General features: G+C 33.3%; 4 protein-coding genes across 4 annotated transcripts in view; 2 read left to right on the forward strand and 2 right to left on the reverse strand.

Annotated features, from left to right (window-relative positions):
* Positions 1 to 8282, reverse strand: part of Sobp (Sine oculis-binding protein) — a 46562-nt gene extending 38280 nt beyond the window's left edge. Inside the window, exon 1 of the mRNA XM_068761320.1 lies at positions 8211 to 8282. Within this exon, the coding sequence (XP_068617421.1) occupies positions 8211 to 8282 (72 nt within the window). The remainder of the gene's footprint in view (positions 1 to 8210) is intronic.
* Positions 8283 to 13938: 5656 nt separating this feature from the next.
* On the forward strand, positions 13939 to 14361 carry LOC137918411 (LYR motif-containing protein 2). Its single transcript, XM_068761211.1, has 2 exons — positions 13939 to 14062; positions 14130 to 14361. Exons 1-2 carry the CDS (start codon positions 14021 to 14023, stop codon positions 14349 to 14351), a joined length of 264 nt encoding a protein of 87 aa, XP_068617312.1. The 5' UTR covers positions 13939 to 14020; the 3' UTR covers positions 14352 to 14361.
* Positions 14362 to 15524: 1163 nt separating this feature from the next.
* Positions 15525 to 17992, reverse strand: S2P (membrane-bound transcription factor site-2 protease). Its single transcript, XM_068777847.1, has 2 exons — positions 17840 to 17992; positions 15525 to 17768 (listed from the first exon to the last, which is right to left on the reverse strand). Exons 1-2 carry the CDS (start codon positions 17912 to 17914, stop codon positions 16356 to 16358), a joined length of 1488 nt encoding a protein of 495 aa, XP_068633948.1. The 5' UTR covers positions 17915 to 17992; the 3' UTR covers positions 15525 to 16355.
* Positions 17993 to 18427: 435 nt separating this feature from the next.
* Positions 18428 to 27301, forward strand: LOC137933693 (transmembrane protein 39A). Its single transcript, XM_068777711.1, has 8 exons — positions 18428 to 18742; positions 21214 to 21504; positions 22942 to 23081; positions 23704 to 23802; positions 24549 to 24768; positions 24886 to 25048; positions 26096 to 26235; positions 26817 to 27301. The coding sequence occupies exons 1-8, from the start codon at positions 18500 to 18502 to the stop codon at positions 27063 to 27065; spliced, it is 1545 nt and encodes a 514-aa protein (XP_068633812.1). The 5' UTR covers positions 18428 to 18499; the 3' UTR covers positions 27066 to 27301.
* Positions 27302 to 27414: the final 113 nt, after the last annotated feature.

The following is a 27414-nucleotide window of genomic DNA, read 5'->3' on the forward strand; positions in this document are numbered from 1 at the left end:
CCATATGTTTTTTTTTTTATTTAAAAAAAAACATAAATAAAAGCACGAACTATGTTTATTAAATTTAAATATTTAAAATTTATTTTAATTATCTGGATAATTCTTTAAAATTTAGTGAATAATCGTTGACTGTATTTTTCACTGTTTTTTTTTTCAGAGAAAATACTAAGATAATTCACATAAATACGGTTTTTGAAAATAATAAAAAGTAAGTATTTCTTTCATTGATCAGAACTCCATCCAAGTGTTATTGCGAAAATTGAAAACGTACAGGAAGGGTAAGGAGTTAAAGAAATAGGAGGAAAAGCACAACACTAATGTGAAATAAATAAAACCGAAAGTTAAGTAAATATGCAAAAATTGTTTGATATAAAATCTAAAATTAAATATGTATTTTCAATTAAGGTTATTATGTATCATAAATAATACTGCAATACCTTGTCCCGTAAATACGTTAGCGGAGAGCGAGAGGAAAAAAGAAATAGAAAGAAAAATATTCAATGGCAATGTGCCAAACCTATTGTCACTTTGATTTAAAATCCTGATGAGAGCGTCTTGAACGTTGGTAATGCGTCTTATATCTCAGAGTATGTTTCTCTACATCGATCTTTGCATGGTCATAATCCTTCGTTTAACTTTATAGATAAAAAGTCCATGTTTTGCTACCATAAAGTAATCTCCATCGAATACAATACTTTTTAAGTACATGCTATAAGTTAATATATCTTTCATTGACCAGAACTCCATCCAGGCATTGTTAATTTCAAAAGGAAAGATGTATTACTACCAATATTGCGAATAACTGAATAAAGTAAATATAAAAGGACTATAAAACAGGTCTGTGATACAAGAAGGAATCGTTCTAGAAAAATATTTATAAATTTCGGTACTTGATAAAACGAAATATTAAATTACATCGGCTTTCTAATTATGAAAAGAACTCTAGATTAAGAATAAAGAGTGCTCTCATTAAAAGTGACGTTGTAATGTATACATTTTGCAAGCCTCAATTTTTTTTAGATTTCTTTTTATTTATTATCAAAGTTTAATGGCTTGTGTTTTTGACATTTTAGTGAAAATTTATTTTAGTAAAATCGTATTTTTTTCTTTACATTTAATAATATTATCACAGATACAGTAATATATATCTTCCGTATACATCTTTATAAAAATATGGAACGAAATGTTTAACCAGAGACGAGGATCCTTACAGATTTGTGAAGCATGGGAGCGTGACGGATGGAATGGTTTAGGAAAGGCCTATATCAAAGAGGTGGTATCAACGACTTAGTAGTAGAAATAAAGGCAGTTTTCATTCTATTTTATTTATATTTATACAGTGTTGCAGAGCAGTTGTAGCTCAGCGGTATAGGACTGAAACTTGCGATCGTACGTCGTGAGGTCGAATCTCGGGATACAGTCTTATATATAATTCACACTGAGGTCGTTAATTATATAGGATTGCTACTGCACGGAAACAAGTTTTCAGAGCATGGGCAGCAGCATCTTTTGCGAACCATAACACTACATTGTGATAACTAACCCGCCTACCAGGCATAGCGATTATAGTATATCCCTTAGATATCAAGGAAAGATTTATGCCTGGCAGTGGACGTATATAGACTGAAACATCGACTAGTGTAATGTCCTATAAATCAGCGTCAAACCGAAATTTAGTAATAAAGCAGGTAAGACTCAACTCCGGTCTTAGGTAACTGTTTAATATTTAATGGAATCAGGCGTTACCTCGCGGAAGTCCATCCTAAGTAAGAAAAGGACTAATATTTAGACACTTCCGCACATGCAGTGTTAGTCGTGCAATGAAATGCACCGCCCGCCTGCCCGTTGATAAATGCGTATGCGGCAAATAATGCGAATCACACAACCGCCATCACCAAATTACTCAACACGTGTTTCACCCCTCCACGGGGCACGACTACCACTGCATGTGCGGAAGTGGCTAAATATTGGTCCTTTTCTTACGTAACTGTTTAAGCTGACAATACGATGCGCTGACCTTCTAGGTGTATGGATGCGTTATGAAATGCACCATATAGGAGGAAGGTTGACAACTATCTACCACTATCGCGGTGGCGAAGAGGACACGCTTGAAAAGTCGCCGATAACTCGCTGCCATAGTAGAGAATGATCTCTCATTGTGAGCCTTCTCTCTTTGTTTTCAAAGAATATAAAGTAATAGATTTCCTACAAAGTTTTATTTATAATGACAATTAACCCAATAATAACGGCATTGGGTATCTCACAGTCAGCGTCAGAATTCAAATCGAGTTCGAATTTAAATTCAAACTAATAGTAATAAATTAAAACTAAAAATTATTAATTGCTGTAGTGGCCAGTATAAAATGCAAAGTTCTCATACGAACGAACGCTACAAAGCAATTATATAGAACGAGATTGATTTAAAAAATTATTAAAATTATTTTTAACAAATAAATGACATTGATTTGTTTAATTTTTTTGGGGTCAGCCATTACCTGCTTTATTATCCGAAAGCGACTTGATGTTGGTTTATGAGATATTCTATTAATTAACAAGACGAATTAATGGCAAGTTTTTGGTCCCAGTCTTATACTGTTTTGCTGAGACATATACACCTACACCTCACTTTGCGTCGTGGTTACGTTCCAAAAAAACACGTCGCAAATTGAAACGCCGCAAAGTGAATTAAGATTTTCTATAGCAAACCATGTAAAGATCGGAGATAGGTTCCGGTGTAACGAAAATACTGCTTTTTAAAAAGAAAATTCAACAAAGTAAACATTTAAAAAACAAAAATAATATACCTCTGCCATTTAATAAATTGGAATAATATTTACTTTTTTTGTAACCAGAAACAACACGTAAAAATTTATATAAATTTATTATTCTCTTAAAAAAAAGCACAACACACTACGTTATTGAGACTGATGTCATAAAATTAGCAAAACAAAGTGAAAATAAAACTGTATTCAAATTGCGTTGATTATTAGTTATTAGTTAGAATCCGCAAGTTTTGATGGCATGGCGCAATTAGAAACAAAAGTGTTGCCATCTTTTAGAAAAAAAAAATTAAAAAAAGATTAAAGATTCGAACCCAAAACAACACAATCTCGAAAATCTAACGACGCACAGTGAAAATTATTACTAATTAAGCAGCGACGCAACTTCGAAAAAAACGAAAAACGAAACGACGCAAAGCGAGGTATTGGTGTATAAAATCACGTGGAACCCATATTGTGATGTAATATGATTCGTGTAGTTAGTTGTCCAAATTGAATAATTTCATTTGTTCTGTACACGTAACAGGATGTAACACCTATTAAGTATAGATAAAACAGGAATTTTTGTAAAAAGAAAAATGTGCGCCTTCCAATACAGTTCCTCCACAATCATATTACAACTTAGGTCCCTTCCAAAGACAAATAAAAACCGAGTTAAAATCTCGTATTGCTAATCTGGTTTCAAACAAAATATGTGCATTCTCAATTTCGAACGTATTTCCCGGCAAGCGGTATTGCGGAATTTTGTCGGGTGACCATGATATTTCAGGACAAAACTATAATTATGTTTGTAGTAGTCCTTACTTAAATAATATTACAAACATTTTTTTTAATATATACATCATTAGCATATTATAAGTGTAAATTAGTTTCATATAACATAATACAAAATGTCTGCCTATTGTAGGCGTACGCAGACTACTACACTACAGTGTATAAAACTATATTCGAAATATATATTCGCAGTGATTTTAAACAGGTGCTGTAAGAACAAGTACAGTACCCGGCGATAAATATTCTACATCGACCTTTGCAAAGGGACAATCGGCTAATTTCGGCTTCGTAGAGCACCATCTCTGTCCCACACTACCTACGTGACGATTTGTCAGTCGTTGTAGTTCGTGCGACAGAGATAACGCTCTACGAATCCGAAATTTGCCGATTGTCTCTTTCCAAAGGTCAATATGCAATATTTATCGGCGGGTACTGTGATTTAATTGAAGTTGCTATACTCTCATTACCAATGAGACGAATAAATAAATGATATTTACTTGCCAGTAAATATCGTTTATTTATTTAGTCATAATATTTTGTACTTCGATCATTTAAAGTAATCACTTATGTACGTCCCAAGAAGAATGCGAGAAGAGAACAAACAAGAATAACTCAATTTGATAGCAACTAAAATCAAATTTAGTACTTCTATATTGACATCTTTCAATTTAAGACACATGTCTGCGAATATTCCAAACGCGACCCGATTTTAAAATAGCGTAATCAGTCTAAAAACATGGAATGTCCACAAAATACAAGGCATATTGTCATCTTAGTGATACCGCATGCGTGTTTAGTTGTTCCATCAAAACATGTCAATTCGGTAGGTTATGAACTCACGTGCCTGCAGTAGAATCGATCAGTGCATTTGATATTTGCATTTAGAGCGAAAATATGCATCGAACGAGATATTTGGTGATTGAAAAGACATTAGCATCCGATGTGCTGGATATTCGAATATAGAACGGAATAAGGGAAACCCCAGTTTATTTTTTATCACTACACGAGAATCTGATTATGAGCTATCATTGGATTCGTCTGGCATTACCACTCTCATAGTAATATAGTGTTAACCTATTTACACTAGCTGTCCCTCGCTTCGTATGGCTGGCACTATTTTCAATTTGTATGATTTCATTAAATCTCAAGTACTTTTCGGCCATCGTTTGCACGAGCGCTGTGCCTTACCCACTTCAGATAAGCAATTCTTGGTTCTCCTCATTTCTCATTCGTTTTTGGAGAGAAGCGCCGAGAAGAGTCGTCTCCAATACATTTGAGTGACCTTAACCCGTCTTATAAGACCCGTAGCACACTACCACGTGTGGGATCCATGTGATCACTGAAAACACACAGCCGATAGACGCCCCCTGCAAGGCAAAGGCCTCTGTGCCTGCTCTGCCTGCCTCCAGCCACTTCTCGCCACCTTAACCATGTGGTAGCTTAACCAAGTGACATTTTGTAAATATTTACTTATTAGCTGAACTTGCGACTTCACCTGCGTGGAATTTAAAAAAATACTTCGTTTTTTTTGTTATTCTTTTAAATGAAAGTTACGCCTTATTACATCAGCTATCTGCCAGTATAAGTTCTGTCAAAATCGTTCCAGCCATATGAGATATTATCCAGAACAAACAGAGAAACAGATTAAGAATTTAAAAAAATGTAATTCATATGTATGTAGTAAAAAGTGTTTATTTTAATATTACAAACAGATACTGCAATGTTATTTATTTGTATACATATCAATCTTAACTTTATTACTGAAAACTTAAATGCTAGGTTCCTTCATAGTAAATAACTAAAATTTGTTGTTTATTTCTTTTGTAAAGCCTTTAAAAATATACGAAAGCTATAAATAAAGAAATGTAGGCTGTAAATATCGGATAGACTTTCCTAACGTGCATTTAAAATTGAAAACTATGCTGACAAATAACGATTATCTGTTTCGCTACAGGTGTTAAGTCTCATATTACTTCCAACACCTGCGGTTTCATTCTAGACTATGTTCCCAACGATTGTATTCATGAAATACATACATAGAACTCTCTTTTCATCTAACAACCCTAATTAATAAATAAAAAAGTTCTATTGCAAAGAGTTTATATAATTCGCATTAATATTTTATTATTATATACGCTTTAGGCTTTTTTCAAATCTATTCGGCTTAAAACTTTAAACATATGTCAAATTTGACAGACATTTTGAGATGTCAATCTTTGACACGAACCCGTGTTAGTAGTCATATCTGTTCCAGATGTGTTTAATATAAACCGATGTTTATTTATACAGATAATAATAATTTATATTAAATGTAAAATAACTGTTGACTGTTGAGTTTTATGGAAAGGTTGATCCGGTATAGGCGTAAGAGCTTTAAAAGGATGAAAATACAGCTATTTAGCTGTCAATTAATATGTAGTTTCCCCATCCAAAAATCATAGATTAAATGAACTTCAATAATATTAATAAGAAGCGTTTTAAAATTACTACGTATTAAAATTAATTATTGTTAACTATCCATGTATTTCTTGTGAATGATGTTATGTTGCTAGCCGCATTAGGCTTTATTCAGCTTTATCGAAATCAGGCTTTTCGAAACAGTGGTCTGTAAGGTTAGTTTACTATCTGTACAGAACGAAATGGAAAGCTTTGTAAGACGTCTTTATCGAAAGACAGGCGGAAAAAATTTTACGACCGTTTTTATTGTATTATCATTTTAAGATTATTTTCGGCTATAAAAGCTATTTGATTAATTAATTTTAATTTTATTATTGTTTACTATTTATCCCTAAATACTTCGGAATGTCAGAAATTACTAGCCTGACGCGTTCGAATATGAAACATAAATTGATGTACGTTTGTAATTTTAGAGTGATCACTTTACACAAGATTAATTGATAGACATCTATTTTACCTTATACACAAAAGATTTTATAGCTTTTTGCTGACAAATAAGCTATAAATTCATCCCTTTAAAGCTTTTACTCCTATAATCGATCATTAACTACAGTTATTAGTTTATAAATAATTAAAAGAATTTATTATCTATGTATGTTAATTTAAGTCATCCTTATTTATCTATTTATTTATTAAAACTTTTTGTAAACCATAAGCAATAGAGGAAAAAAAGAAACAATTCATATGGTACAAGAGACGGTATTATCGGTCGAGGCGATTTCTTCCAGACAACCTTGGGATGGAGATGAGAGACGTGAAGGAAAAAGCAGTTTAGGGTGTACGTACATACATATATACAAACATACCAATATAAATATATTTACATATAAACATACATACAAATTCAAACCCTACTATACACACATACGAGATCTATATACATAACAAATACACTAATTAAAATATCAAATAAAAAAAACCATACCTCTATATTAATAAAATAAAATGTGAACGAAACTATCACTTATGGACACAAAATAAAAAAAGATACAAATGATACCACAGATAGTAAATTTAAAATGCTAAATACAGATAATTTAAATCGATAAAATACATCGTTACGGTAATTCTCGTTAATATTATGTATCTCTCAAGAGTGGCCACGCGATAGAATTTCGAAAGATTATAAATAAAAAAACATTAATTTTGTTATTAGTTCAAATTTTATAGTCATGGTTTACATAATCGCTTTAAGCAATAGATTTTCAGAAATAACATATTTTAATATGTAATACTAGGATCGTTTTCGTATTTACTTTTAAATTATATGCGCAGTTTATAATAACTGAATTTGATTCATTAGTTTTTATCCACGGTTCAACGAAAACCCTTGTCGCAATAGTTTATTATAATATATACTTGTAGATCTCGTTAAAACTTTATGTTAGCAGTTTCAAAGCGTCTTTAAAATTGAAACGATGATACAACATTAAGGTCGTATTAACCGGAGCAGATGTATCGAAAATAAAAAGCCATTACGCTCTCAAAAATTTGGAACATCTTAGCGTAATAGGTGTTATAAATTTTATCGACCCCAAACTTTCGGCAAATGTCCCGTCCCGTGACGTCACATCCGCGTGGACACCGGCGAGGTTATTGACATGTCAAACTATTTCCGCGGCGCCAAAATAAAAAAAGCGCGCGAAACATGGTCGATGTTATTAGTACGCTATCAACATATGTACAACGCGATAATCAGATGAAAACAATAAATTGAGGCGTCGGTTGCGGCCTGGGACGGTCTCAGGTTACGTTTTGAGCAAAGGAACGTCTAAAATTACCCCGCACGCACACATGTCGTGCCGCCAATACGTACGCACTCACACACCGCCGCCGCCTATATCTATTATCAAAACATCCACCGACTCTGGTTACAGCGATCCGAGCGCGCTTCGGATATCGCATTACACACTTTAATGGCTGGAAAAGGCCTCGAAAACGCGGTATTACACGCGTTTTATTGTGGATCGCGAAATGTAATTAATATTGTAACCGTACACGAAATCATTTATTCGGTGTTAACCCACCAACCTTTCGGGACCCGTGGCGGGAATACATAATTTAAAAATACACATGTGTACTTCTGGGTGTTACGTTACGAGAGAGCAGGCCGTCTGCCAACAAATACGACGCCGTAACATGATGATGGGCTTCCTACGGAAGCTCACGTCAGTCCTTGGGATTACAATTAAAACTCACCTTGATTTCTTCCTCGTTCTCCTTTTTCACCTGAGTTCGCGGCGGCGAGTCCCCCTGTGTCTTACTATCCATTTTATACAACAAAGTCAATTCACTGAAATAAACATAAAGATTTTGGACAGTTGTCAAAGTTTTTCATGTCACAAGTAACTTCAACGATCGCGTAAACATTAGCGACGGCAGCGAAAACACTACGCACGTCTACTCACCGCGACAGCCTGAACGCGACTGATCAAACTTCGCCTTTTCACTTCGCTAGAAGGTGTAAATTCGCGGTGAAAAATCAACGATATTTTTTCCCGCGCTCGATCAGCAAAGAGAATAGGCGGGGCTTATACGAAATGGAACAGAACGAAATTTATACATTTATTAATTGAATATAAATTAAAACTACTCAAAATAATATTTTGTATCTGTTATGTAAAATATAAGTAACATTAAATAAACATAAAATAAACTATAAATATAATAACATAAGCATGATGCTTTAATAATAAATTATCAACATTTGGCGTCAATTTTGTAAGGGTTAATCTTAAATCTCCTCGGCTAATGATGTCCAGTCTGTGGACCCCTAATTTCATTTCATGGACCCCCAAATTTTTTTCGCTGACGTAGACCCCTTGCAGGTGTTCATAGACCCCTAGGGGTAGATATAGACGATATAGACCACTTTGGGAATCACTGCACTAGGCGAACCGACGTCATAGTTGAGGTTGAAGGAAATCGCTGGATGCAGGCAGCGCAAAATTCGTCTTGCAGTGTCTATGGGCTGACATAATAATGATGATTCTAAAACACATATGGAGACCTATGTTTTATTTTATGTATTAAAGTGACAGTACCGGACCATATACGTCACGTTGATTTGTTAAAGGTGAATAAACTTTTTAAAAATAAAAATTAAAAGCTCTTTCACTTGTACAGCTAATTTTTCAATAAACTTTTATATCTATTTCCAACTACCGTCAATAAAATGGACACTCCGATCCTTCCTTAGATTGCCGAGTGGTCCACGCTGCCGTCAACACTTAATTCCTCACTCTGTACACTTCAGCAACACTGACCAGACATGCGCGCTAGCCGTAAGCTCTGCCGGCCAGCTGGGTCGCGCTGGGTCTGTGTCCTCGAGGGCTGGCTGGGTGAGCCCCGCTGCTTCTATCTCGCGGCCACTACCTTTGTGACTTTCTCGTCTCCCCGCCGAGTACTGATACGGGTTCGGAAACTCGAATCTTGTAAATTTTATATAGTTCACGGACCCCTCCGTTCCGTGAACTCATTTCCGATGAAGCTGTAAAAGCCGCAAGGCTAACAGCACAAACTTCACACGAGACTATAGACTATAGGTCACTCTGAAATATATTTTATTAGTTTATTTTTACTATTGGACATACATATGCGACAGGCCAATAATTTCTGGCATTGCAATGTCTGCAGTAACAAACTGTAAGCAATAAGTAATTTTAATATATTTTAGTGTGGATTTTAAAAACTCTTTTTATACATAACCTTGTTTATTTTTTTTGAAACTTTTCATTTTTTAACACCTTACAGTAATTGTGGACTTTAATAATTATAACTTATCATTATCTACATAGCCTAACTCTGTGACATGTTTTTTTATTTTTGTTACGAATTTTAATTATTTTTACTATGACATTTATGCGTCAAATAAGCATTACGTCGATTACTTTATATTATGAAAAAAAAATTGCCGTTAACCTTAATACAAATATATACGAATTACGAAATACGAATATACGTTGGCTGAACAAAATAGGGTTCACAACTTGTAAGCGAAGGTCTGGTTATCTGTTTTAAGTAAAGTAGAACTAATAAAATGTTGGCATGACTTAACCTATCAATGTAGAAAGATAATTTATTAAGAATCACGACTATGACAACGTGTGGAGACTTACAAAGCGGCACCGTTCGCAACGCTTATTCAAACGTGTAAATGGACGAAATACGACTCGTGGTCTGCGTGTTATCTTGCATGAACTTGTTTGATTTTTCATTAATAAAGATATGAATGCCACAGATAAACGATACTACAGCCTCAACGCTAATTTCGTTATAAACATTTTGTCATGTTAGAAAAGAATCTGCGGGGTCTCCAGAAATAGCTAAATTTTAGTCTACATTCTAAATCCTAGACTTAAGAAGCTATCTTGTTTACACTTGGTCAATACAAGACGAGCCGGGAGTAGTTTAGTTACTGCTTATTGTGTTAAAATAATCGTCGATTCAAAAGCGCAAGTAAATAAATGCCTACTTGATTTAAGAACATTTTTGAATTTTGAATTTTTGCTAATTTATACAGAATTTCATTTATTTCTATCGAGTTTCATTACAAAGAAGGAAGAAATAATAAAATAAACGTTGTAATTACATTGCTAACTTTATATAAATTACTGGCCGGATTTCTTATGTATAACGCAAATCTTTCATTAATACGTCATACCAAACATGATGACATGTGCAAATAACTAGGATAGAGTTATTTAATTATAATTACTATTGTTGATAGTTTAACTCTAGAATTAAATTTTTTAATCTTTAAAGAAAATTATTACTGTCACTTGTTAGTTTTAAATTTTGTCTTGTAAATATAAAAATGAATACCTAATTATCTAGGGGGCGCCATAACTTGCGAACGACTTTAATGCATCTATTTTATAAGTTTTTTACAACATTATAAAAAAACGAGTCGTTTTACAAAGCTTTAATTTAAGTTTTTTTCTCACCTTTCTCCTTTTACCATTCTTTTGATTTTAATCAAAAATGTTGTTAAATATTAGTGTTAATAAGTGACATAAATCAATGTTGCCAATGTAATACATTTTAATAAAATAATTTGTGTTAAAAATATTTTTTTTGCATACCTTTATGTAATTGCGACTCGCAAATTTTTTTGTGATGGCCGCCCTTTTTGCTGTATATTTATTCCCTAATGTTATCTATGACTAGGACCTAGCCTCCGAAATAATCTTTTAGTATTTTGTTCTTTATTTTACTTCTTCCATCCTTCGTATATTTTGTTCTACCTTTATTCACGACATTTTTACTTTATAACTTTTATTTACACTTTGTTCATTTCGCCTTCTATCCATCGCCACAATATTAAATTTTTATTATTTCCTTTTTTTATGATATGCCTTTTTATTTCCTTCATTTAAATTGTAATTAAATTTTATTTTCTTGTCTCTAAAGGATAATTGGTTATAGGAGTAAAATCTTTAAAGTACATCTATGGTTTATTTGTTAGTGGTCGTTTCAACTCATAAGCGCCTACCGAAGGACATGGGTCTCCCCGATCGCAGTGTGGTATTTTGGTACGCAGAGGACGCTACTGTTCAACCTCTGAAAACTTGTGAGCAGTGGCAATCGCATATAATTAATGCACAAAGTGTGAATTACATAAGATTTACCGCTGAACTACCACTGTTCATTAAAAAGCTTTAAATGTTTTATACCCGGTTCTAATTAGTCTGTATAACGTGATCTCTCTGAAATAAGTTACATTAATTTTATTATTTTTGTAACTACTGGTAGAACAATGTCTACAAAGATAGATAGTAAACAATAATTAACTTCAATATCTTATAATTCGAATTTTGAAAATACTTTTTATGTAGTTCTATATATGTACGTAATGTTTATAATAGTATATAACGTTACAGATTAAAAATCAAAATCGTGTATATCGCCGTGTTTATATTCAATTTTTTTTTGTTTATGTGGCGAATATCGATGGTATACCATAAATATTGTTAAAAAGAAAAACAACATTTTATTATTGTACTTAAAAATGATTACTATTACAGTGTATTAGTTTAATACATTAATATAAAACCATTAAAAATATATAAAGTTTATTAGAAGTGACCTCCATTGGCTGCAATGCAGTCCTTTAAACTTTGAGGACAGTTATGAATAGCAGCACACACTCTTTCTATGAGAAGATTCTTTACTGCCAATCGTATGGATTGTTTGAAGGACTCCAAATTATCATGGCGTTAAGATCTAGCCTTATTTTCTAAAATTAACTTAAACGTCACCCAGTGGATTAAAATCAGGACTAAATACCAGCTAGTTATCAGCTCTGATGAAGTCCGGAACGTTTCTTTCTAACCAAGATTGGGTAGATCGAGCTTTATAAGCCGGAGCAGTCTTGCTGAAACGACCATTCTTGATTATTGAACATGGTGTGATTAAGGGTCTTAAATACCTTCTCAAGAATTTTATTTTGTTACACTTGTGCAAATTTTTGACACTTTTCACAAAAAATGGCATCACTCCTTCATAAAATCTAACACCCTACTAAACCATCACCGAAGTTAGCTAAGGCCCACGTTGCAATTGTTGACTAATTTGAAAAGCTTTTTTTAGAGCTTTCAGCACACACAGAGTCTTTTTTTGCTAAAATATTGCTCAATTGTAAAAAAATCCGATCTCCCTTTGCATACCTCTTAAGTAGTTGTTTTGATTTTAGCACCCTATTCTTTTTAAATTGTTAGTTAAGAAATGACCAGTGCGTCTCTTATACGCTGCGACTCCTAAGTTATATTTTAAAATATGCATTTCCAGAGATAAAATCTTTTGATTCAGAAAGGATTTCTACGATTTCTTTTTTGCTTTGGGAGCTTTTTTCTTTTGAACACTATGTGTGTGGGACGGCCTGCTCTTTTTTTTATCTCCAACAGAGGAGGTTCCATTGTAACTATCAATAGCCAAGAACACAAACATTTGACAAACACAAATCGTATGGAGGATTTTAAAAATTGTATTTGACTCCTACTTTATGTAATGCAATCACAGCGATTCGGTTCTCTTTATCACCCCTAATCATTTTAATACCACAAAATAATTAACAATCATATAATAATGACAGATTCTAAATTCTAAAATAATGTTTTGTTTATTTTTATATATAACAGTATTTATAGGCAGATTAATTATACGTGTGGCTTTAATGTGTACTTCAGTTGTGCAGTATCGATGATGATATTAAGACTTAATCACGTGAGTGTACATTCGGACAATGAGGCCGCGGGAGTCACCAATTTAGCAATGGAGAAGTTCAGGTGTAGGGAAAAAAATTCTCTATCCTAATTGAACGATTGCTCTATACGGAACGCCACTACGGAATGCTTATATTTGTCAGAGTGCAGTATCATGGAACATTCCCAAAGTAGCACAGTACATAATTTATCGTCTCACAGCATTTCAGCTGAAGTAGAGACTTCCAGGCTAACAATCGGTAAATTAAATATAAAGCTTCAAGTGGCAGATACACGATCGACCGAGTATTTTACAATATCAGGTGTACCATAACGGTTTCAAGACGCCTAAGAAGCTGTTTGTGGGTTCCTAAAAAGCCATGAAATTACCCCAAACTAGAAACGTCTTTGTTGTCCGATAATAGTTTCACAGTTTTGCAGACTGCAAAGACTGTCAAGGTGCACAAATACTTTTAAAAACCATGAATAATTCATAAGTGGAGACATAATTTTTGGTATCCGAAAAACTTTTAGCATCATCTCAATTATGTGCACGAGCCTATTTACTAAAAATCATTCCTTGTAAAATTTTGCTATGATTTAATAAATAATTATTAAGATATGAAAATATTTTTCAACGTTTTTAATATGATTATCGTGAAACGAAACGCAAAATATTAATGGCCCATAACAGCTGTTATTATGTCAGAAACTGTCAGAAACAATGTAAACATCTCTACGGGTTAGAATTCTCAAAACTGCTTAATTTAAGTAATAGTTATTTGTAAAAACATTTATCTGTACAGAATGTCTTCCAAACTACCTAAAAAAGCTTTAAACTTGAAACAGGTAAAAAAGTAGGTAAACTATACATATTTTTTTAAATCTGTATTAAAAGAATAAGGTTTTCTTACAGTTTCTCCTACGCCAAGAAGTTTTGAAGTTATACAGGGAAATATTTAGAACATTAAGAAAAGTACCCGATGAGACCACTCGCTTAGAACTTAAAGATTGGGCGAGAAGTGATTTCAAGAATAACAAGCATCATACCGACGAAACGGCAATCAAAAGTATGTTATTTTACGGAAGAAAATCATTGAAGGATCTAGAAAGATCATTAGGACTTAGCAAAAGTTAACGAACATAGTACCTGTGCGGAAAGTAGTTTTATTTAAAAAATAATCATATAATCCTGTTCATGATAAATTATTGTTCAGAAACTTTGATTTTATCTACATTTTTGTTACAGAATTAAGAAAGATTTGTAAATAGCCATAAATTAAATAAAATTTGCAATATTTCTTTTATTTCATATTTAGAACTGAACCTTTAAAATGATTGACCATATGTAAAATGTACATATTTTCTTAGGATTGCATTATTCTTGTAATATAACAGTGCAACAATATGAATTTTATTTCTTTTCCTTATTGTAAACCAATAACAAGAAAAAGAAAGAATATTTTTGAAACAAATTATAATACTGAATTTTGAAGATATTTAAAAAATAATTCAATGTCCACTTGTATTTAAAGTTTAATGTAAAGATATGTATTAACCATTTTGGAATAAGGTACAAGTCATTGACCAGTATGAAAGCACAGAGCCAAATGTTGACTTTACTCAACAGCCAACAAGCTTACCTTATCTCAACAATTGCTGTATGTACATCTAGTTACTTTGTATTATTGCTTGTCAGGATAATTTTGAATGTAAAATTATTCAGAAGCAGTGCTTCTCTTTATCTAAATAAAGTATACTATTGTTGGTCAAGCTTTGAAGTGTCAATAACTTGAGCACCATACTCTATGGCAGTGTTTCCAAATGGGCCACAGGGCCCCACGGAGGGGCAATTTGATTATTAAGTGGACTTATTCTCTATTGAAGTTTATGCTGTTAGCCCAATGGCTTTTACAGCTTCATTGGAGCTGAGTTTACAGAGTGAAAGGGTCCATGAACAAAACTTATTAAGTGCTGGTCGGGCCCATACCAGTTGCATGAAGACATTCATACCTAGTAAAGCACTCTACCCGAGTAGAGCTGTATAGTTTTTGTGTCAAAATTAAGTGCAGTAATTCGTAAGCGGACTTGACACAAGTTTAACCATTTCACTTCAATATATATGTTACATATTGGGGCATAAGATTTTCAGAAAGGATAAAGTCGGGCCAGCCACATAAAGGGTTGAAAAATACTGTTTTATGGTCATTGTAGCAGTTTTTATGACGATTAATTTAATTTAATTGTGCAATACCACAGTTAAAATAGGTTACTAAATAAATTACACTATAATTACAGTTCTATACAGTTATATTATTGAATATCTATTCATGTAATAATAAAGTGACTACTACACATATTACCCTTGAAAAGCACCTCCAACCCTTTTATACACAATTTCTTTTAAATAAATATTTGACTCATTAGTATTAATTGAATATTAGGATCCATATTTGATATGTTAACAAGAGTATGTGTCCACAAGCCGGCACAGTCTATCTTCCACATACAATTAGGTATTATTATGTATCTCCCACAAATTAACATTGACAATCCCAGAGACAATGTATCAGATCAAAAAAAAATTTTTTGGGCCAATGATACTTTCAATAAAGTACCAAATAATTGCAAAGATATTCCCTATGGGGAATGTGTTCTAACCATTTGTTCATGTCCAACACATCTGTTCAGTCTATCAAATGAACAAATAATAAATAAAAAAATCTATCTCCCATCACACTCTAATCCATAACAAGTTAAATATAGATCAAAGTATTCAATCTCTACTCATCAAGAACAGCAAGTTCACCATAGGATGACCACCCACAACATGAACAGACAACCCAATTAGGGTTATTGGAAGACACTGAATATATGCTGCTTTCAGTTAAGCCTATAGTTGTTCACTTTTTTAGGTTGGCATATCCAGCAGTGGACATCCTATAGCAACATGATGGTGATGATGATGACTTGTCAATAATAAATAGGGTTTTAACAAATTATTACAATAACAATATTATTACATTAATTAAACAATATTATAATTAGTATAGTATTACACTAAAACAACTTTTTTTATAACTTATTACACAAAATTGTTAGGAAAGAGGTGCTAAAAACCCAAATACATTTTATTACGGAACTAATTTTCTAGGAAAATTTCCTTATAAAACAAGTATATTAATATTGGTATAGTAACACCTGTACCTACAACTACAGTGAATACAGTGAAAAAAGTGACAAAATCACCATTTTTATTTAAATACTTGGCTAAAATTTGTATAAGACTTCTCGCTATATGATGACCATCAGTTCCGTAGCAAGGTACAACATTTAAAAAACCTATGCCCATTGAAAAGATGAAGATGTACCTTAGTAGCTTTTCAAACTGTGATGGTGAGAAAATAGAGAGCAAAGATAGACGAGGGAAGTACTGATCAATAAAAACTGTTTGATGTAAGTCGTAAGGTACACCCAAATATAAAACAGCATTATCATCTTTCCGTTCAATAATTATCAAGTATGTGTGATTATTAAGAGATGGCTTCAAACAGTGCATATTACGGGAGCAACTATGTCCATCTTGCTCTGTACACTTAATCAGCTTATTTTTCACCATATCTCTTGGCTTCAAGCATGAATACTGACCAGGAAGTACTGAATCCATAACTACTTTTGGCTCCATATACTCAAAACATAAGCTATACAAGTCATCTTTCCTGCAGCATTCAACAACATCATTTTCTTTCACCGTCTCCATCATTATTTCATCATTTTGAGCAACAAATTCTGCACTAGTACAAATACCATAGCGGTCATGAGCTGCATGCAGGCAGTACAGCCAATCATTTGCATTTTTAATTGTGCATCCATTTATACTTGTAACAACATCACCTACATTAAATCCTCTGACTTCTTTCAGAGGGGAACCTTCAGTTATATCTACAATTTTCACTCCTATATCAGTCTCATAAGCAATGCTAAATAAAATTGGTGCTGAAAAGAATAGTAACATTGCCGTAAAAGCTAGAGCAATGTTATGCCAAACACCAGCACAGTAAATTTTCAATCTCTTTGTTATTGCAAGACTGTTTAGATGTTCAGTGTTTAATTGGACAAATGCTATAGGGATTATTGCAAATACATAAACACCAACAGCCAAGAGTGGTACATCCTCCTGGGCAGCTGCTAACGCGTGACCCAGCTCATGGAAGACACTACTCATACCTATTGCAAGAAAGTATACCCAGAAATCTGAAGCAGGAATATTAACTCCAGGTAATACACCTTTTATTTCAGGCATGTTACTAATTTGTATGGTCTCATAAAAATGTTCAAAAATAAACGTTAGTAGTATCCAGAGAGCAAACGGTAAAAACAGCCAGACCGTGAAGAAATATCCGCAGGTAAACCATTTTCGAAGAATCCTTGTTAGGTTCTTGCTCCATCTGTACAGAAATCTATTAAATGCTGCTGTTGTCCATGAAAAATTAAATATTCCGACTTTTAATCCAGTTCCTTCCAAGAACGCATAATACGGGTAGTGCATGCAACTCTGAAAATAAACAAACAAATATTCCATCGTTCTAGGTAAACATAACAATAGTTATACATATACACACATACCTTAAAGAATGAATCGAAAAACCATATTACAACATAAAAAGCTAACACGAAAGAACAAAGTATAGTGAACGACATGTTTAAGTCAATAATATTTATGTTATGAATTTGAGAAACATTTTTGATTTTTGTGCTATCTCAAAAGCCGGTCTGATAACAAAAATCGATATATTGAAATGCAGAGTTATCTGTCAAATCCTTTCACAGATCACTACGTACTTCACAAGACAATATTGAAGTTACTTGTTTAGATGCGTATAATTTTTATATAATTAAATTAAGACTTGTTATATTACTTGAATAGCTCTTTATTTTGATAAAAGGAAAACTAAAAAATAATAACTTAAGTGATTGCACATAACTTTTACTACAGTTAATTATTCTATTCAGACCAAAATTTGCACATCCGTAATAAAATTTATTGTACATTTATACGATTTTATAATTTTTAAATCCGTTTTGATTATATTTATTTAAAAATGTATATGAAGTCGATTTAGAAATATCGATACAATATGACAGGTATATTGCCGTCACTAATTATTATTTAGCAAATGTCATTGAAATCCGGGTAGATTTGTGATTTGCGAGCCGAGCGTAGTGGACGTACGCGTCGTGTGTGAGGGTCGAAATAATATATTGTGACATTTTATCATGTGAGTGATGAGTTGTACCGAAAATGAAAGTGGCCCTTTTGTCGTATTCTTCCTCCCGGCGGTCGTCGGCTGCCTGACCATATTGTTGGCTAGGCGCTGGGCTTATTCACAAGTTAGCAGTACTTCGTCAACAGCTGTTTCCAGAAGACGGAAAATTATAAAAGACCCGCTCATTAAGCGGCCTTTGCCGCAAATCGCCTGCAAAATGGTGCCGCCAGGCACCAAAAAAGCAGCTGGAGTTCCAAGAAAGGTTTGGACATTCTACATGAAACTTTTCACTAAAGTTCAATGTAAACATATGGAAGGGTAATTTAAAGATTCTGAACAAAGGGCAAGTTTTCTTTAGCTCTCATTTCAAATGCACTTATTTAGCTTGTATTTTGGTTGATGTTAAGATTGATTCCTATTTAACCACAAATTTGGAGGGTTCTTTTGTCAGTTCTTATTTAATATATAATTTGGTGTGCTACTTGATCAACGATGTGAGTTCATTGAAAAACACCCACCAACAAAGAGACAGCTATCCTATTCTTTAAGGGATGCTTCTTGAGATAGTTTAAATATTGTAGTCATTAAATTAGTCATATCACCTATAAGCATACTATTAGTATTTAATAATAGTGAGAAAAGCTGCAGCTGATTTTAATGAGTTGCTTAAAAAAACCTACTTGGCACAAACTAGTTTTACTGAAAATATTAACTAACTAAACTGAGTTTGTTGTTTAATAAACTCTGTATGAAAATCTAGAAAATATAATTATAAATAATTAAAAACCATTCATGTCAATTGAGAAAATAATGATAAACATAAATACAATATGGTAATTTTTATATAAGCATTTTTTATTAAATAGCCAAGTGTAAATGTTACAGTATCTATAAATATGCACCTTTCAATTGGTTACCAAATTTTTTGTTCAAAGAGAACTACATTATCTTTGTCACTAATAAAATATTTATGTTTTATATTATCAGAATGTTACAATGTTGATACTAATTAATTATCAAAACAAAGTTTGACTTGTTTGTTTAGTTAAAATAATATAGATAATAGACATTGTCCCTTGTTATCTAGCCTTAGTAACTGGTAACCAGATTACATTTATTTTATTTGCAATCAATTCATCCTTCCTGCTGTAAAGGAGGTAGGAGCAAGAGGTATAACATAAGTGTCTATGATTATAGGGACACTTATGTTATATCTCTTGAAAGGAGGTTTCCTTGGACCTGTTTAAAGTAAACACCTGCTGATTTTTTAAATTTCTTTTAATATGGCACTGATAAGATTATTATATAGAGATTATTTCAAATTTGGCTTGGTAGGAGAGGAGTCTGGTTGTTAATGGTGACCACCCAGGTGAACAATTACTAAAATCTAGTCAACAATACTGGGGCTTAATTCATGGAGTATCTATTCAGAGAAGAGGTAGAAGCTAGAGGTATAACAGCAAAATCTTACTATAACCTGATAAAGGATTTAGGTTTGCCAAGAGTGATCATTAACTCATTTCAGCAATAGGCTTTCAAGGTAGCATTCATATCATAATTTAAAATTTGATTCGGTCACAACTGTGGTAAACAAGTACTTCAACTTAATCATGAAAATTCCTAGAAATTAATTCATAGCAAATCTGAATGTGATAGAGGTAGGAATGAAATGTATAGCAGAAGGATTCAGGCTTGTCAAGTGTGAACATTAATTCCCAAAGAAGCAGGGTGGTTCCAAAGCAGTAAAGTGGGAGTTTTTTCAATTGTGATTCAGTAGCTCTTCCTGTATGAGTCTAGTTTGTGAAGGTTGACATGGAAGTTACAACACCTGAGGCCTTTCTATACTAGCTCTGCATTGTGAGCCCCTAATCTAATATCTTGACTGTCTCTATAAAGCATTGTACACTTCACTCAGTGAAACACATTCACACAGTGAAGCCATAAACTCTAATAAAGTAAGTAGTCTAATAATATAAGTTACACCTCAATTACCAGTCTTTTTTGTATTGATAAATGAAGTCCAGCCAATGTTTTAGGTCTTCACTATCAAAAGTAGATAAATTTTTGTTGATCCTGACTTATTAATTGTGCACCCCAATTTTTTGTTAAATACCCGCATAGGCTCTTGTCTTGAGGGAGACTCAATAGTCTTCTAAGAGTCTACCAGGACGACTTTAGAAACTGTGGTTCTAAATTAAGATTCCATGTAAATAAACTTTAGTCAAGATTTATTACAAATGCAATACTTTCTATCTTCATGTCATTAGTATATATGTTGAGTTTCTCTAAAATTTAGACAGTGTCATTCTGCATGAGTAATTATTGGGGAGACCAAAATGAGTTTTTTCTTGTAATAAATAACCTTCTTAGCATTTTTTAACATAATTTTAGTAATTACAATTATATGTTTACAAAATATGTATCTACCCTACAATAATCATTATCATATCTGCCAATAAATGCTGATTACAAATCATAGGCCTATTCCAAAAATCATGACAATGACTGGTTTTGTGCTGCATGCAAAACCTTTGGCCGTTGGTATGTATTCTGCCTACTGCCACTTACTTTGTTTCTTTGCTTTGGTTCTTCTGCAGATCTCCTCGTTTATCCTATTTATTGATGTGGCTATCCAGTCAGGTAAACCTGGGCGATTGAGTATTTTTTTCTCAAAAATTGTAATGGTAAATAAATAAAAAAAATATAACTAGATATATTTTTTCAATTTTTCAGGGAGCAGTGCCACTAGCAGAGGAGGAAATGAATGGTGGTGGTAAACGTATGTCTCGCACATCACGTTTACCATCAACAACAGCACCCACCACAATGTCAGGGTCTGAAGTAAAGATATCAGATGGCATGCTGCAACCGAAACATATACCCTTTCCATATATCCCTCAAGATGGTGAACTGCTGTTTGAGTTTATGACTTTTGTATTCACACTTGTGGCAGCTGGACTTCAGTTCCTCAACTTATATAGGACAGCATGGTGGTTACCACATTCATATACTAATCAAGCTATGGTGAGTTTTTTGTTCATATAATTTGTTGTGCGGAGCATATACTAATCAAGCTATGGTGAGTTTTTTGTTCATATAATTTGTTGTGCGGAGCATGTTGCTTTGGCAACCATCTGCTGTTGGCCTTAACATTCTCAAATAATATATAACGAGCCGGTAGAAACGGCATGCGTAATCCTTTCACTAGGTGGATGAATGACACAATGAAACTCGCTTGAAAACGCTAGATGCGGGCAGCACAAGATCAGTCATCATGACGACAGCTGACATTATGTTGAAAATCTGAACTTCATGTGACATTCATCAATCTCTTTGAGTCTGCTTAATACAACTGTCTACACTCTTTCTTCATAAGGAGATGATTTTAAAATAGCTGGAATAATATAATGTTTAAACTTGGTGTATATAAGTAATGGACATAATTCAGCAGGTTGGCAAGGTGAAGTGGTACTAGGTATATGTAGCACAGAACATATGGCCACTTTGACCTTTAGGTATAAAGTTATAAGATGATCAGATGACCTTGTTAAGATTGTCAGAAGATGAAACGGAATGCTTCTAATTGTTCTTATTGGAAATCTATGGGAAGGCTTTTGTCCAGCAGTAGATGTTGTTCGGCTGAAATAATGATGGTGCAAAATTTCTGGAACACTTGCAATTAGCGATTGTGATAAGTGAGCTTATTATGGAAACCGCTTTTTTATTAAATTTTTTAAATGAGAATGGGTGTTCACGACAATATTACATTTTTGTAAAGATGAGATTATAAACTATGTCTGTGTAGGTAGATTCCGAAAATTTTCTTTAAAATAGCTTGAAATAACTCATTGTAACATTTATCAGTAAATTGTAACTACTTTTTTTGTTTTTTACTGTTGTAGAAAGACAGTAGTATCCCTGTGTTACTAAAGTCTTGCTTATTTTGTGCCTTGTATTTAAATTCCTCATTTCTACAATTGCATTCTGCATTTTAGTACTATCTTCTATTGTACTACAATTCTTCAAGTGTGTTTTTAAATTACATCTTTTATTTCTATCCTTATGTTTATAAAAAATCATGTTGTTAAGTTTAAATGTACTCATTTTTCTATATTACAATTATAAATGATAATTGGACATGCTGTCCAAAAATAAATGGTTTCAGAAATAATAAATAATGTAATAAATTATCGTTATATTATTACTACATATTAAAATTATTTCTTGTTTACTATTTGTTCCTGTATACTTTGGACTGCCAGAGGTTATTAGCCCAAGGTATTTTGATTAAGTTTCAGAGTGATTATTAATTGTAAACATGTGTAAAATATTTTTATTGACAATTGATTTATACATTCCCCCATTTAAAGCCTTTAGACTAATCGTCTTGTATATTTAAAATACAATTAAGCAGGGGTTTTGGATTTATTTTGTCCAAACTCAGTTTATCTATGTTTTCAGAACTTTTATTTGATAGACCCGCACCTGGTTGCATTTATAGTGACAGTAATCAGTCGGAGATTGCTTCTAAGCATCACTTTGGCAATACTGAGATATGTTCTAGCACCAAAACTAATGCCACACGCCACAATAGCTGCTAGGTAAGATATATTTTTTTTAGTATTTTTGGAAATGTCATGAACTAATATCAATATTATGAACTAATCTATATTAATAAATAAAATGTATATATATTAATAAGTAAAATGTCTGCTTGTCATATTAAAATAACAGCTTTTTGCTACATATATATTAATATATATGGTTCATATACCAAAGATAAATTTTTTAAATTTTTTGTCTGTCTACCTGTTTGTTTCGGTTAGTCTTTGAAGTGGCTGGGCTGATTTTACAGGACTTATACTGGCAGGTAGCTGATGTAATATAGAGTAAAAAATTATTACCGAAATTTTTTTTGTTGAATTCCACGCAGACGAAGTCCCGTTCATAGCTTGTAGACTACCACGAGTAGAAAGTAGACTTCCCTGTCACGTGACTAACCATGTGCCATCTATTGTCACACTAATATTGGGGAAGGAATGTGGAAGATGTATTTTATCAATGACCTTAAGTTAAGGGGAAGTTTATTGTTTAGCTGTGGTGGTCCTATGACTGACTTAACTGTATACAAACAGTGGCAATTCACAGACCACATGTCTTCCAACAACATCACTTATCTATATGAATACCAATAAGTAATAAATATTCTTGCCTGTCTTCCAGAATGTTCATACTTGGCGTCATTTTAGGAGCCCTTGCTTGGTGTACATACTTCATTGCATTAAAGTACCAAATGTTGGAGACAGCCTATCTATTTTATCCGTAAGTATTAATAATTATAATATTTATTTCCTATAAATCCGGGTACAATATTTGTGATTGTAATTAATTCAAGATTTTTAAAAAAAATTTTATACAGAGTAGTTGGTTATATATGTCGATGTAAAGCTGGTTTGTCAGCAAAAAGTTTCTTCGCTCTGTATAAAGATATCACTCTAAAATATGTAACATTAATTTTTTTTCTATGAATGCGACAGGTCATACACATTGATTAATTTTTATATCTAGTAATCCGAATTACATAAACGCTTTTTAGACTATCATTAAGTTATTTATTAATTATGTTACCTTTGGTTTTTGGATAGAGTGTACTACAACATCAACAAACACTCACATGTTTAATGCTTTTATTTCTATAATTAATCATCCTGTATACAAGATAATCAAGTAGAAAACAAAGTAAATATGGCTAACAATCTCGACTATAGAACCAAAATGTATAATTATTGGTATAGTACTTTATAACACATATAGCCATTTATGTGTAATTGAATATTAGGTGAATAGTATAAGGTATAAACATTAGCGGGTTAGGTATGTAAATATGTGTTTTTAAACTTTTACATCTATAATGGCTCAACCTGAATTTAGACATATTCAATCAATGATTTTGGGTAACAATGAAAATACCTGTGATTATTTACTAATTTACATATATATATGAGACAGATAGAATACGTATAATATAAATACATGTTACAATACACATGTTGTGTGATTTCTTACAGGGTTGTGTTATACATCATATTGTTTGGTTTCCAATCGAGTCCGTTCTTGGAGTTAAACAGTGAGAATCCACCACTGCACTGCTGCTCACATGAACCGCAGCACGCACGGAATGAAGCGGACACTCTAACAGCGGATTTCAATATGAGGCTCATAAAAATACTTTTTAATTCATTGATAGAGGCATACTATACCAGTTTCATACCTTGTTGCTTTGCACAGGTGAGATCATTTTTATGTTATCATGACACTAATGTTTACATTTACATGTTTTACCATAGTTTGCTGAAGCCAAGTGAATTACTATGTATCTATAGATTGATTTTGGTTGTGTTTCAGCCGTACTTGTACTATGACATATATGCGGCTTCGCAGCAAGTTGGGCTGGTTCTAGGGGCACTTTGCGGTCGCTATTCTGCGCAATTGCTGTCTGCCTCCCACTGCGACATCTCGCATCGTGCTGCCTTGCATTTGGGACGGTGGAAAGTTGCATCGCCTCATGGTAAGAACTTTTCATTGACTTGGTCCTCCATATAACCTCTGGATTTATAAAGTTTTTCCACTAAAATACCTTATGGTCATCTTTTGTGGGCAACTAGAAATACACTACTATGCAATGTCCAAAATATAAATATTATATATATATATATATATATATAAATAAATAAAAAACCCTATGAGTTTCTTGCAGGTTGTTTAGATTGTTCTCAGGATGCGTTAGGAACCCTCGTAGCTTTAAGTTGGAGGATTATAATTAGCTAAATTAGGCTCCTCTCAGCATTTTTCTTATGAATTAATGAATTCTCAGTGTCACCAACTCTCTTGTCTATTACCCTATATAGGGTGATTAGTTATAAGTGTAAAAGCTTTAAAACTGTAAACATGTAGGTCATTTATTGTCAATTAATGTATAGTACAACCTATTCAAAAATCAATGGTTTCAGAAATTGAAATCTGATAGAGCTGAGATATGGTCGTTTACGATGGGCCTTATAAGAAGACTCAAGGTCACTCAAAGACCAATGGAGAGACCAATGGTCGGAGTTTCACTGTAAGATATAAATGAAGAGATCCGCTGATGAACCAGTCATAGACGTAGCTCGAAGAATTGCTCGTCTGAAGGAACAAGGGGCGAGACACGCCTAAATAGATTTCTTAAACGGCTGATCAGACCTACGCTGCGCTTCCTGATCCGGTGGCTCCAGTCCAGATCCTTAAGGCTCCAGCGACTATCTGTGCCCACTGCTACATCAACTTGCCAAGGCACTGGGATATATCGGTTACGTTCATTCATCTATGGGTCTCCTCATTTTTAACCTCATAGAGAAATCTCGAATAGTCCCGGGTAAGAATGAAGGAGCCGTTGCTGATTGGGCTACTTCGAGTTTATAATGAGGTTCAAACTGACCAGCAACACACAGCAAATAATATTTTTTTATTAGTACTAAGACATGTAATTAAATAAAAACCAGTGAAAAAAGCGGTGTTTTTTAGATGCAAACTCAGTAAATATTTAAGTTGTCCTTAAAATAATTAAATGGTTTCACAGCGGTGGATAGCAGCGTGCCATGGTCAGGGTCGCGCTGGTGGGGTGCTGGTTCCCGTGTGCGCCATTTGGGCGTAGAGTATGCCGCGGATGCACACTACGTGGCTGCCCATCCCGCTGACAAGCACCACGCGAGGTTCTATGTGAGTTTGCCTTTCTAATTTGTAACATCTACAGGGTGATTAATTTTAGCTGTAAAAGCTTTAAAGAGGTGAATTGTACAGTACCCAGCGATAATAATTGCACAATGACCTTTGAAAAGAGACAATCGGCTAATTTCGGCTTCGTAGAGCGCTATCTCTGTCGAAATACAAACAGTCCATCCATCTATTACTAGCTGTTAAAACAAGTATCAATTAAGAAAAGGACCAATATTAAGCCTCTTCCGCACATGCAGTGGTAGTCGTGCAACAAAGTGCACCGCCCGCCAGCCCGCTGATAAATGCTAAATATTGGTCCTTTTCTTACTTAGGATAGACTTCCGCAAGGTAACGCCTGATTCCATTAAGTATCAATTGTTTCTTTTGATAATTATTTTTATTCTTTGTATAAAATAATCCAATTTTTCTTTTAAAAGCACAGACAGGGAAATTGAAGTAACTGATAATTATCATTGTTATTTTTATTACAATGTCTCATTTTGACAATAAGTATAAGGGTGTTTATTATGTAAAGTTGAAATTTTTCTTAATAATTAAATATGAAAACATAAATTTTGTTTCAGGCGGTGTTTATAAATCCTTCAACGCTGCTATGCCTACTACTCTGCCTCCAGCTGTCGCTGGTGGTTGTACAGTTGTGTCTGCTGTTCTCTTCTATAGCCTGGCACAACTTCTTGGCAATTGTGATTTTACTCTTTATAAACTACTACACACTGTTCAAGTTGATGAGGGACTACCTAGTCGCTTGGAAGGTGTACAAGGCGGAGAACATGATACAAGACAAGAACGGTTCTGTACTGGCTACGAACTGATTCGACTAGATTACTCTGTATGTGTGTGTGACTTATTCACGTGTGTGTGTTTATCAAATGACACACGGGCCGCGTGTGTGAGCATACCGGACACATACCGACGCTACCTATGAAACGTACGGCGTGAATTATTATTTTTGAACTGAATTGTCTGAGATGCGCGCACAAAATTCTCACTAAAATGCATTTCACTGGGTTACCAGATTTTAAAAAATTAATATAAGTTAAGTTTTTACTTTAAATGAAATGTTTCTCTGAAAAAAAAACTTAGAATTTTATATTTTAAATAATTATGTGAAATTTCTTATATACTTATATATCTAACATTTAAATATCCATATTATATTAT

The sequence above is a fragment of the Battus philenor genome, unplaced genomic scaffold, assembly GCF_028537555.1.
Source record: "Battus philenor isolate CCGP_79_NKW_IND1 unplaced genomic scaffold, ilBatPhil1.0.hap1 SCAF_14, whole genome shotgun sequence".
Lineage (NCBI taxonomy): Eukaryota > Metazoa > Arthropoda > Insecta > Lepidoptera > Papilionidae > Battus > Battus philenor.